The sequence below is a fragment of the Botryllus schlosseri genome, chromosome 13 (genome assembly GCF_051294905.1).
Source record: "Botryllus schlosseri isolate E-star chromosome 13, Bs_hap1, whole genome shotgun sequence".
In the NCBI taxonomy this organism is placed as follows: domain Eukaryota; kingdom Metazoa; phylum Chordata; class Ascidiacea; order Stolidobranchia; family Styelidae; genus Botryllus; species Botryllus schlosseri.
Genome location: NC_137248.1, coordinates 3,178,003 through 3,190,901, shown reverse-complemented (window position 1 = coordinate 3,190,901; position 12,899 = coordinate 3,178,003). Strand labels below are relative to the sequence as shown.

The window sequence follows — 12,899 nt, the reverse complement described above, 5'->3', positions numbered from 1 at the left end:
GTGAAGGAGTAGACGCTGTTTCCACGAGTCGGTCAAGGTGGGTGTCTGATTCCGTAGACTACTCCAAGTCGCTTGGACACCTTCCTATCTTTTCATTGTATCGCATTTTTGTGGTGTATTGAACTGATAAAAATTGCTAATAAACCAGTGATGATGATGATGATGAATAGTCTAGCTTTCAATCAGGTGATCGAATCTGAGAGCGATCCATCATTTCAATTTGAAAATGCTTAATCAGTTTATCTCATTCTCTCAGCAACTATAGGGTGACCAGTAATGGCGTAGTACTGTATTATACGATACTGACGCTTTCTGAAACACTGAACTATATAAACAAACTGCTTGAGAGAGAGGGGGATCAGATATATTTTCATCTGCACCGTCGAGGTGCTTTGGCGGTAGAGATGCGATGCATTGTATTTCGAACTTTTCTATGATACCATAGAGAGAGAGAGAGAGAGAGATCAGATTTATTTTCGCCTGCACCATCGAGATGCTTTGACGATGGAGATGCGATACGACCTTTAAGCAAGGTCATCTAGTCTGCACAATGATATATATACTATATACTATATACTCAATGATATATATCATTGAGTATATATCATATACATCATTGAGTATATATATCATTGAGTCTGTACCACCGTATTTTTCTCCTCCATGCTATCCCTGGTGAGCGCCTAGCTGGGTAGCCGCGGATACCAGTTTTCGAGTCTTTGGTATGACCCGGCCGGGGATTGAACCCACGACCTACCGATCGAGAAGCTGGACGCATAACCATTACACTATCTCGGTCGGTACGCAACAATGCTGACTGGCGAAACGAGAGAGTTTCTCTCTCGTTTCGCCAGACAGCATTGTTGCGTCCCAATGCCAATCTCCATAACAATGAAAAATTCGAGGCTGATTGTGGGGGTTCCTGGGCCGCGAGCGGAATAAAATTTATATTTTCGTCATCAGTGCAGAGTCAGCTTTCGATTGATACCCGTTTTACCAAATTTAATGCTCGGCAAGCCGGTCAAATATGACCGTCAAATTGCCTGTAGCCAAATGGAAATTGTGACGTGTTACAATTTCACTGAGCCGTGAGATTTGCTTGTGTCGACACCATATAGGACACTATGATGATACTGTGAGTTTGTTTTTCTTTTTTCCCTTATTTTTTATCTATTAGTTATCAACTGTGAAAATTGCTCCTGTCCTGGATGGCTCGGCTCTGAAGAGTTAGTCATATCGAGCCTCCCGTCGACCATCCATGTCACAGGTAACTGTGTTACATTTTTGTTGTGTTAGGTTATAGATAACTGACCTACGGATAGCTACGCAACACCCGTCGTTACGCTTGCTTGCCCGGAGGAAATTACTGCTCAGCAATCTGAACGCAGCATAATTGCTAATCCCATAGCTGATGACCTGAGCGCTCAAATTGAATAAAGTGGATCTTATTTGAAAGCTACTGTCGCACTGATTTCGAAAATTAACATTAAAATCTGACCAGGGCAGCGGAAACCACTCAAAATTCACCTCAAAGTCTGAAAATCTGCATTGTTGTAAAGAATCGCAACCATGCAAGGCCCATTGCTATGGTCATTGTGCTGCGTCTCTGCCATTGTTAGAAACGATGTCGATTTTCAGATTTTGAATGCTATTTCGAGCTGGTTCCGTTCCCTTAGTGAACTTTTAATGTATATTTTCAGAATCAACGCGACAGTAGCTTTCAAATAAGATCAACTCTATTTAATTTGAGCGCTCATGTCGTCAGCTATGGGATTAGCAATTATGCTGCGTTCAGATTGCTGAGCACTATTTTCCTCCGGGCAAGAGAGCGTGACGACGGCTGTTGCGTATCTATCCGTAGGTTAGTTATCTATAGTTAGGTTGATTTGTAATGTAGACGAAAGAGAGAGAGAGAGAGGGAATCTTTATCTTTGACCACATTACAATTAACATTACACACAAATACCTTAAGGTAAGGTTAGCTGGTCTGCACTCTGCACCAACGTTATTGATGTTTTCTTTTATGCTATGCCGAAACTCTGAGCCGAGGACAACAGTTTTACGTTCAAGTCTTATTGCAGGTCTGACCCTACCGGCTACTCAACCCACGACCTACCGATAAGCCACACACCCTACCATTACATACGCTATCTCACAACTTGTGTTTGAAGAAAGAGTAATGTAGACGTGTAGAAGTAGATCTATCTCAAAACAGCTGCTTTCTTGAAAATAGAATGCGTGAAAACTCTATGTAGTTTTGATGCTGGTAATTGCCATAGGGTAGGCCGAGGGTATTGCTCGTAATTCGACATCATCAATGATGATTTCATCGCATTTGTGCCTTGTGTATGCGGGGTTATTATTCCGTTAATTATTTCAACTCCATCTTCATCATCATCATTGGTTTATTAGCAATTTTATCAGTTCAATACACCACAAAAAATGCGATACAATGAAAAGAAAGGAAGATGTCGAAGCGACGAGGAGTTGTCTATGGAATTCCATTCCAATTCCAGATTCCATAGACTACTCCTTGTCGCTTCGACATCTTCCTGTCTTTTCATTGTATCGCATTTTTTGTGGTGTATTGAACTGATAAAATTGCTAATAAACCAATGATGATGATGATGATGGAATCAGACACCCACCTTGGCCTAGGCGATGTAAAGAGGAGGCATGCACACTGAATGAAAGTAAAGAAGATAGTATAGAAAAAGGAAGCGACAAGAAATGTGGCGGCATTTCATGGGAAGCGAGATCGATAGGTCAGTCGTGGTCCGGTAATCTTGAGGATGGACTGTATTTATTTAGTAGTAATTGCTTGTATTTCAACTTGAATGTGGACATCTTCTTTTATTCCACCACTCCATTACCAACACTTCATTTGATTTTCAAGTGTCACTTTCGTAAACTTTATAGTACAATCGTGTGCATTGTAAATATATGTTAAATCCCCAAAATAATTCATGGTGACGAAATTCTGCAGGTCGCCCATAATTCAGATATTTACCAAAACATATGGTATGGCAAACGCAACTACAGATATCTGAAATAATTAATTTGTTGAATAACTAAAGGTAGTATAATACAACACACGGAAAGGTGATCAGTGTCAAAAATGCAATTCTCGAGGATCGTTTCCGACGAGAGGATAGCCAGAATTCTGCAATCACTTTTGGTCGTCTTATCGGTAAAATATTCAAGATCCAAGCGAAATAGCAAATTAACAACACTATTTTAAAAGTAAATTTCGTCGAGAAGGTTTTCGGACATAATCCACAGGTAGTTGCACAATATTTTCTCATCCATGCCGGATATCGTTCACCCATAATTTTCTCCTCGCAATATCCCAAATTTGCCCACACTGGACAGTCTTTTACGTAATCGGGGTGGTCGTCGCATCTCCCATTATCTCCTGAGCAATTCAAATAACACCGGATGTCAGATCTTATACACTCATAGAGCTTTAGCCTACACTTAGACGACGTGTCGTTGTACAATACGCAACATAACTATATATATATAATATGTAGGCCAACAACTCAGGTACCGAAGAAGAACAAATAGCCTAGGAGCAACACAAAGCGGAGAAGATATAGTAATCAAGTCACGTAATAATTGGATGTAAAATACGAGAAATCGGACACGACAATTCAATACAGTTATCAATCACATTCTTTCGAATTGAATGCGTTTTAAAACTTACCGGACCAGTGCTGAAAATTTGCGGAACCATTCGTTTGAGTGTTATCATTCGCAAATCCACCCTGGTTCTCCAGTCGCTAAATAAAAGCATGCATGTTGTGGAGATTTTCGATATTCTAATACAAACATGTATTTTATAATGTTACGGTAAGACGCACGGCGCTGCTTCGTAAATGAATAAAAAAAAATTACCGTTTTTGAATCCGAACAGCTAATATGGAAAATCTGAAGTAGAAGCAACGCTATAAAAGCAGACGAAGTCATCATTTTTCAGAGTTTCGTCGATAGCTGACTAACCAACTTCCATCAAAGCATAGCGACGCAGAGGCGGCTCATATGGAATGCTGGCGGATCGCTTACTCAGATGCCACTGTTTCAATGATTATTCAGGTTCCCGACCAACTCTTGCTATCTCCCTGTCGTATATATACAAATTAAGCCTGTGCTAAACGTTCACGTCAAAAACTATGTCCAAGTGCCTGCGGCCAAGTTACGTAGGCAAAAGATGATTACGCGAGCATGTCGGCTCTCCGTATACGCAAAGAAATAGGCGAAGGTCTTTGGTCTATCATTTTTTGAAAATACAAGATACATTGTGATACGATGGTTGATTTTGATATACGATGTTCTTTTCCATTCTCTACTAGTTGCTGACGATTACGCCTGACGAGTGTCAGGCGATAATATTCGGGCTTCTTTCAACATGAATATACTATTCAATTGTATATTGAAATTCCGTACCTCCAAGAAGCTGTTCAAATACAAAACAACGCTACCGTATTCCACATTTCATGCTGGTGACGTCATAACTTATGATACAATTGTTGATATACGATGTTCTTTTGAATTCTCTACTAGTTGCTGACGATTACCCCTGACGAGTGTCAGCCGAAAATATTCGGGTTCATTTCAATATGAATATACTATTCAAATGCAAGACAGTAATTAAACACAAGCAAGCACCGCGTTCACTCAGGCCCGACTGGGCATGAGAAGTGAGAAGGCTACCAGTTGTTGATTTTTCATAGATTGCGGTGCCCGCGTACACTCCGTTGCTAGTTTCGAGTAACGTGATGACAGAATCCAGCCGCACAACCCAACGAGTTGCTGGTTCTAGTCCGACCGTGCTGGACTCTAAGATCCCATTCTCACTAGTCTACCCATCGTCATCCTATTCACATTAGTAGGGCCTTGCCAGAGTCTTTAGAGAAGGGTTCTTAAAATAGAAGGGTAGCCTATAATTTTGGGGTTAATATCGATGTAATATTTGTTGAATTTGTTGCAGCCGATACCTTGGACATTGATATGCCCGGTTGTCGAAATGGTCGGCACCCACACCGTTCCGTCCTTGCGATATAAGTAGTACAAATGCAGTAGAAAGTAGAAACTAGAAATGTGAACGTAGAGAAAAATAATGAACCCCAATTTGGAATCGCGTGCGATTGAAATGTTTCAAAGAGCTGAGTTGGCTTCAACTTTCGCCTGCACAGTACGCACACTGCACATTCTACGTCATACATGCCTAATGCCCATAAAAACGTAGCATACAAATATTAAAAAATCATTCTTTTTCATATGTGAGGGTTCAGTCGCGAGATGCCAATAAACTCAGATTTGGGTCGCGGCCTAAAAAGTTTAAGAACCACTGCTTTTTGGAGCGACAGTGGGCCGTGATATTATAGTCGGGAGCTGCGGCATAATCAACAAGAATATCGACCTGTTGCAAAATCAGCATAGATGTCGGAACACCATCAATTCTCAATCAATAACACCTCCAATTACTCTACCTTATAGGCCTGACCTTATCTCCTTTCTCATCTGTGGCCTAATAATAAACAGGGCTGCACCCAATGATTTCTTTACACGAATATGCATCGAGTATTAATTCTAAAAATTCGAGTCGAGAGAGCTGATTTTTTCCGAGTGCTGATATTATACGCTTCTTGACATCGCATTGTGTCTTATCGCATTGTGCATTGTGTGTGACCTGTTCAGATCAAAAATATAACCCAACCATGTTATGTTATGTTATGCCATTAAGAGTTCTTATCTAACATAGGGTTACCAAATCATAAACGTTGATTGATCGAAACAGAAAACAGCTGGTTTTGATGCTGGAAATTTTGTAGTGTTGACTAAAAAACCGTCATCACTTTCATTCAACTCTCAAATGACCCGGTCGGGCGTCCGTATTACCTATTTAGCACCATTTATGCCGATTTTCAGTTAAGCGTGTCCAGTCTATTATCCTACTTTTAAAAGCTGCCAAGGAGGACCAATTACCAAAAAGGAGCAGATTTAGGCGTCATCGGAGGACATTTTTGAAAAATCTGAAAAAGGAGGACAGATCTTCCTAAAGAAGAAAATATGGTAACCCTAATCTAACAGAATGGTAGTTTGGACGAGCACGTGGAAGGCTGCAAACCTCGATTTTGTTCGTATCTCATCAGCATACCTTTTCTTTTCATCTTCACGACGCTATAATTTTGTTTTCGAATTATGTGTGCAAGAAATTTTGCTTGTTGGTGATCAATGAATGATGTCTTTGGTGCGCCAAATTTTATGAAGATTTCAATGAAACAATAATACCATAGAATTTATAAAAGCTGTAATAATAATAATAATACCACTCAGCAAATTAAATGATTTGATGATACGTGCGAACGGCGCATATCGTGGTAATGTTGACATGCTAAAATGAGAATCAGCGATTTTGATTGACAGCATGTGAACCCAATCCGGAAGTTCATTCATTCGTTTTCCCAATCCCAGTTTTCGCGCTGGGCCACACAGCCGTCTTGTAAGTTGTTAGCAATTTTACACCATGTGTAGATAGACAGACAGACGGAACAATAAGCGACTCTCCCGCCATGACCGACCATTCCTTGCCTTCACACGAAAAAAAGGAAAAACTCAGAAGAATCCAAGATGCCTTAAACAGCGACCCCGTCGACATTCCAGCATTACGCAAACTAGCAATGGAGCCGGGAGGCTTTATCAATGACGAAAGCAGAAGAAAAAGCTGGCCTAAACTCCTCAACGTCGATATTTACGAGACTATCGCGACACCGGGAAAGCTTGAAAACAATAAATACTACGAACAAGTGTTATTGGACGTTAATCGTTCGGCACGCAGGTTTCCTCCCAAAATGCCCGCGAAACAGCGCGAAATTATGCAAAAAAAGCTTCTCGAAGTCATCCTCTGGGTGTTGACAGCGCATCCTGAACTTCATTACTATCAAGGATACCATGATATCTCGGTAACATTTTTGCTTGTGTGCGGACAAAAACTGACTTTCAGATTATTGGAGAAGCTCTCTTGTTTACATTTGAGAGATTTTATGTATCCCACTATGGAGAATACTTCAAAAATATTGGGCTTTATCATGCCCCTCATTCAGAAATGTGACCCAGATCTGGCGGAATTCTTGTTGAGAAGTCACGTCGGTACGATTTTTGCGTTGAGTTGGTTGATAACATGGTACGGACATGTGTTATCGGACAAAAAACAAATTGTGCGTCTTTACGATTTTTTCTTAGCGTGTCATCCTTTAATGCCAATTTATTTAGCCGCGCAAATAGTTTTGCACCGTTCGTCCGATATTCTAACGCAAGAATGCGATATGGCGGTTGTGCATCACTTTTTAAGTAATTTACCTCGGGATTTACGGATGGAACAATTAATAAGCGACGCGTCGGACTTGTTCACGCAGTTTCCGCCCGATTCGTTAGGCAAAGAAACTCTGCGACATTATCGCGGCAGTCTCACCGTCGCTACGTTTAAAAATTTTGAACTTGTAAGTTATCAACAGCGTCCTGATTATGTGTTACGTCACTTGAAAGAGAAAAATAGGGTGCTAGAAAAAGTTGGACAATCACAAAATTCTCGGTTTGGAGGTAAAAAAGTGGCAGCCATCATTTTGAGTGGGGCAATTGGTGCAGCCGCGGTGGCGTTAGCTAACGTATCCATGTTGGACGTCTTGCAGTGGTTCTAGTTAGACTGTTTGCTTGTAGAAATTTGGCGCTGGTCCAGGGTTGTATCCAAGTCACAATTTGACTTTAATAGTTTTGACTCGAGTTAGAGTCCAAGTCATGGTGTTTCTGTTCATTATTGAGTTCAGTAATGTTCAACTCACTTCTCTTGGGTAATATCGAATGCCTCGGAATCATACTATACTCAATTTCTTGCTCTAAACATGTTTATGACTCATTCCATTATAATTTAGCAAATTTTTTGACATTCGTAATGCATGCCCTCAGAATTGTCCAATATTTACAAATGCTGTTCTTTTTTGATTTCTAAGTGGATTAAAAAAAAAAAATTGGAAAATTTCCAACGATTCAAAAGATAATGCGATTCAAAATTCTCTTGTCACTAGGTGGCCCTGCATGCAAAAATCTTTAAAATCGATATTTTTTGCTTTATATTGATGATGGAGAACCAATTAAAATGTCTAATTATACAATTCTGGGGTCAAGGAATTGGAAAAAATCAACATTTTTGCTCTAAACTCAATGAAAAAATGGACTTGAAAATCCATGTGGTGTTCCGTTTCCACAAAAAAAAAATTATTGCAAAATGTACTTTGAACCAGTATGATTGATATAAATTGGATTTTCGAAGTGCAATCTATTCCTTCATAAAATCTCAAAAAAAAAAAATTGTCTTTGCAATTATTGATTGCATAAAATAGTATTTACGGTGAGCAGCAGAGACCAGCTGTTCACCGTAAATACTATTTTAAGCCGTGAATCATTTGAAAGACCACCATCAATTTAGGCAAAAAATATCGATTTTAAAGATTTTTGCATGCAGCGCCACCTAGTGACAAGAGAATTTTCAATCGCATTATCTTTTGAACCGATTGAAATTCTTCAATTTTGTTTTTTGTAATCCACTTGAAATTCATAAAAGAACAACATTTGTAAATATTGTATAATTCTGAGGGTATGCATTACAGCCCGTGCTAAATTATAATAGAATTAGCCTTATTCAAACAGATAAAAAACAGTTTATGGGCCTATTTTTCAATTATCGGTCCTGATATACGAGATTTGAATAAGTCATATAGAATGAGTCGAGTTATGCACAATGACTCGTGAACAAGTCGAGTCACTTTCTATCAAAGAACGCAAGTCGAGTCATGGAAACCCTGAGCTGGTTGCAATTCTTCAAATAGAATAACACTGGATATATCTTCACTGATCCTCAATATCTATAAATTATTCGGTTTATTGTGGCATTTTCTGAAAAGGTGTAATAATCGCGTCCGAGCCTGTTCTGAACTATATCTACTGTCTTAAAAACATATTATTCTCAAAAATTCTGGCAAAGTTGTCCCTTTTTCACAAGATCAGGTTTCCGGAAAACGAGACTTGAATAAAAAGTTTTCAAGAAGAATATCTTGATTTTATGTATTTTAAAATAAAAATAGATCAATTTATTGGTTGCTACTGTAATTGTCCTCGCGTGAATATTGCGAAATAGCTGGTACGAGTTCAAGTATTATGGGGCAATGGGCTGGAATATTGTGTGCTATTTAACCGTGTAGGATATCTTTAATCTTATAGTGATAGCACATGAGATCATTGTGTTATGATTTCATATATAATGTGCATGATGTTAGAAATTTACTGCCCCTGACCTTGCCGTGATGTTAGAATTTTGTGTTTTAGGTGATGGATTCAGTGCAATATCTGCTGTAGTTCCCACTGCTTGATTATGAACTAACTGCTATGTCAGATTTATATAATCTAATTTGATATGTGCGTGGTGTGCTCCATTTCATTGATGTTTTTCATTAGTCGGTGCGGATCTTTGAGATATATTTTATGTTCAAGTATCATTCATTGTTGGCTCTTCAAAACTTGGAAGGGTTTTATTACTTACTGTGTAATTGTCAAGTTTGCAGGGAATTAGCGCTTAAATTGTGCAATTTTCGAAGATGAGCGATTTGCCTTTTGCTACCGTCACGCCAGAGACAACAGCGTACTATGAATTTCTCTTGGATGACAACAGGCTTGAACAGCATCTAAAAGAGAAAACATGTAAACCGAGTGCTATGGAATTACTGGGAATATTCTTCGAACAAGCAAACAAACCCGTAACCGACCAAGGACAAACACTACCGCCTCCGTCCAATTTGAAAAATCTGACACTAAAATGTTTGGCGTTGCAATGTGGGGCTTTTCTGAAATGGGACTTGGACGCTTTTGCTAAAGAATTGCCGATGTCCTGCCGACATCAATTGCTTAGAGAGTTGCTATCATTCTGCAATGCACCCACATTTCCGTCACGTACTATGGATATCAAGACTCAGATATCAAGTATGCACGATCATACTCTTACAGCAGTAGTGCTGTATTGTAGATGGGCTGCACGAACTGTTGTTAGCTCCGCGTTTCCCTCAAAACCGAGTGGAAAAAATACAATTAATGTACATCCAGCTGGTCTGTACCAAAATAACGCACAGCAACGGCATGATGAAATGAAAGAGCAAATTGTAGCATTAGTAAAAGATCAATGTTTTGATGTAGTGCAAACTTTAGAGTCATTCTTACAACAAATTAAACGAGCCGTATATTCTCCTGATCTTGAGACGATAAAAAACAAGCAGTTATGCGAACCAGGCGCAAAAGGTTGGCTTATACCATTGGAAGAACTGCACGCGCAGATCTGTTACGATTTGGGTTGTTTACATTTCATGCATGGCTTCTACGATAAAGCTTATGAAATGTTCGGTCACGTCCAAGAATGGTTCAGTTGCTTTCCTGAAGAAACATCAGGGTATTCCAAAATCGATAGTGACACCCTCAAAGGTTATGTGACAGCTTGTGCATCGTTGAATCAATCTCCTTCGAAAGATTCCGCGCCGAAAAATACAGACCAAACAACGTTCGGTATGGTCATGGAGTGTTTGAAAAAGAATGATTCTGTTAGCGTATCGGAACTTGGAGAAATATTGTTTAAAGATCTTGAAAAAAGTGAACTCTCAATGACTCTACGCGATCAGTTGGAACAAGATTTGCTGTACGAACATAAAGGCGGTAATGCGTTGAAGGTGTACTTTGATATTATATGGTCAAACGCAGTGTGTCGCGCAATCCGAGGTTACCCGCAGCCTAGCTGTCTTTGGACTTATAACTTGAACCTCTCTCAGCTTCAGAGGATACTAGGATTCGTGCAGCAAGCGTACGAATACATTTCTCGTAAGGAAAGAAAAAAATTAGGCGGATTCTTACAATCGTTGCACAACAATCTTTCGGACGAACAGCTTCGCAAAGAGCTCGCGAATTGCCAAATAACGAAACTATGCGTTTCCGAAAAAGACTTGATGTCTATGATTGGAAGAGAGAAAGATTACGAGGAGAGTATTTCACAGGAATCGCCGTCAAGCCCGACAGATATGGATGTGGAAAGTAGCAGTATCACAGAGATTGAGAATCAAGTCATAATTTCATGTGACCCTAAAGTTTTGAAGAAATCCATCACACAATTACATAAACTTTCGCCGGAAACGCACCAATGGAAATTATGCGACCGTTGGAAAATACATCAAAGCTACGAATCGGTTTTGAAAAGCATCAGTGTAGCGATAAGCAAAGATCTCATGTACATACTCTTGGCTAAATCTAAACTCTGCGCTAACGATCCGGATAGTTTACCAATTGCCAGGAAGATGCTATCGTACATTCGAGATCACGGCAAAGCCTTGTCGTTTAAGCTACAAAAAATTGCTGCCAACGAATTGCTGAAACTCGAGATCACAGAACTGCTCCAAGATCAGACATTGAAGTTTGCGAACGAAAAAGAATGCCGCGAATTGCGTGAGCAATTGTCGGAAACGTTGAAACGTGTTAAGCAACACTTAGCGAAAACATCGAGCGACGTAGTAGCACCTCCGCCTGATTTGACCGACGTCTGCGTAGCGCTGTTGATTAATTTGGAGGACCACAGCTATTTTGAGGCGCTGTCCAGCCACGGGTTAGGCGGCGGTTTGAAATTTTGCAGGGCGCTCGCAAAAGCGCACGCCAGGATCGCGAATTCGTCGCCGCCGTATACAGACGCAAAGAGAGCTGCCAAAGACTTGTGGAACATCGTAACGGATATCTTTGTGGCGACGATTTATCAGCAGAAAAGAAGTCAAGATAATTCTGTGATTATTTTGAAAAAGACAGACATCCCAACACCGTTACTATCGAGGCCTGCGTTTTTAGCGTTGGTCGAACGGATTAAGAATCCGAAAATATTGGAAATCATTCTGTCGATGCTGATTCGCCTTCACAGGCTTTGTCAGGAAGATATTTTGACCGAAATCAAAGTGCCTTTGGCTGAAATATGGCCGTCGTCATTATCGGGAAGTCAAGCTGCTATCAGCGCGCCTTGTTTAGCCAATATGGTGCGTGCTATGTTACAACACTGCCTCACAATACTTCCGAACAATCCAGAATGGTTACGTACTCAAGCGGACATGAATTTTGCGTACTGTAATTATCCAGAAGCTTTTCGTAACTATCTAAAATTTGTGGCGGTACAGTCTAACTACTTCAACACCGATATTCTGTTTAACGGTGTTTTGAATACGCAGGTGGTGAAGAGAATGGTGAAATGCTGCATGCAGATGCGTTGCAACACGCAGGCTGCTGTTTTGTGTCAAATGATGAAAGATACTGATTACTCGACTGCGTTTAAAGCCTTGCAGGAGAGCAGGGAAAGGTCTGACGCGATGGAGACTCACTATCGGGAACACTTTTGGGACGCGGAACTCTTGGAGTACGCAACATGCGTGCATAGGGATTCGGGGGAGAACGCAAAGAAGGAATCGGCCCAGCGGGCGCTGGCGAATCCGGAGATCAATGTGTGCAACACGACCAAGGTGTTGCGCCAAGTTAAAACTGTGAAGACGTTGCGGTTTTTCCGAGCGCTCGCGCATCAGTTTTTGATTTCCTAGCTGCTGTTTCAACTGTTCTGTTCCTAATTTGAGTTAATGATCATGAATTCCTTGTGCACATTAGGATCTCAGTACTGTACTTGAATTCGAATGGAGTAATAAATACACATTTTTTTCACCAAGAGTTCATTATTTTCCATAATGAAAGCCGTAGAAGTGACATTTCTGTGAAGGCGTGTTTGGCCCGCAAAATTGTCGTGAATTGCGAATATTTGGTCTAGAACTGGCTGCATAAAAGGTACA

General features: G+C 40.3%; 2 protein-coding genes across 2 annotated transcripts; both read left to right on the top strand.

Moving 5' to 3' along the window:
- The first annotated feature begins 6,412 nt into the window (after positions 1–6,412).
- LOC145453722 (TBC1 domain family member 20-like) lies at positions 6,413–9,610 on the top strand. The gene has a single exon (XM_080331703.1). The coding sequence runs from the start codon at positions 6,576–6,578 to the stop codon at positions 7,698–7,700; it is 1,125 nt and encodes a 374-aa protein (XP_080187829.1). The 5' UTR covers positions 6,413–6,575; the 3' UTR covers positions 7,701–9,610.
- Positions 9,611–9,650: 40 nt separating this feature from the next.
- Positions 9,651–12,771, top strand: LOC145453711 (integrator complex subunit 8-like). Its single transcript, XM_080331691.1, has one exon. It carries the CDS (start codon positions 9,651–9,653, stop codon positions 12,654–12,656), a length of 3,006 nt encoding a protein of 1,001 aa, XP_080187817.1. The 3' UTR covers positions 12,657–12,771.
- The last annotated feature ends 128 nt before the right edge of the window (positions 12,772–12,899 follow it).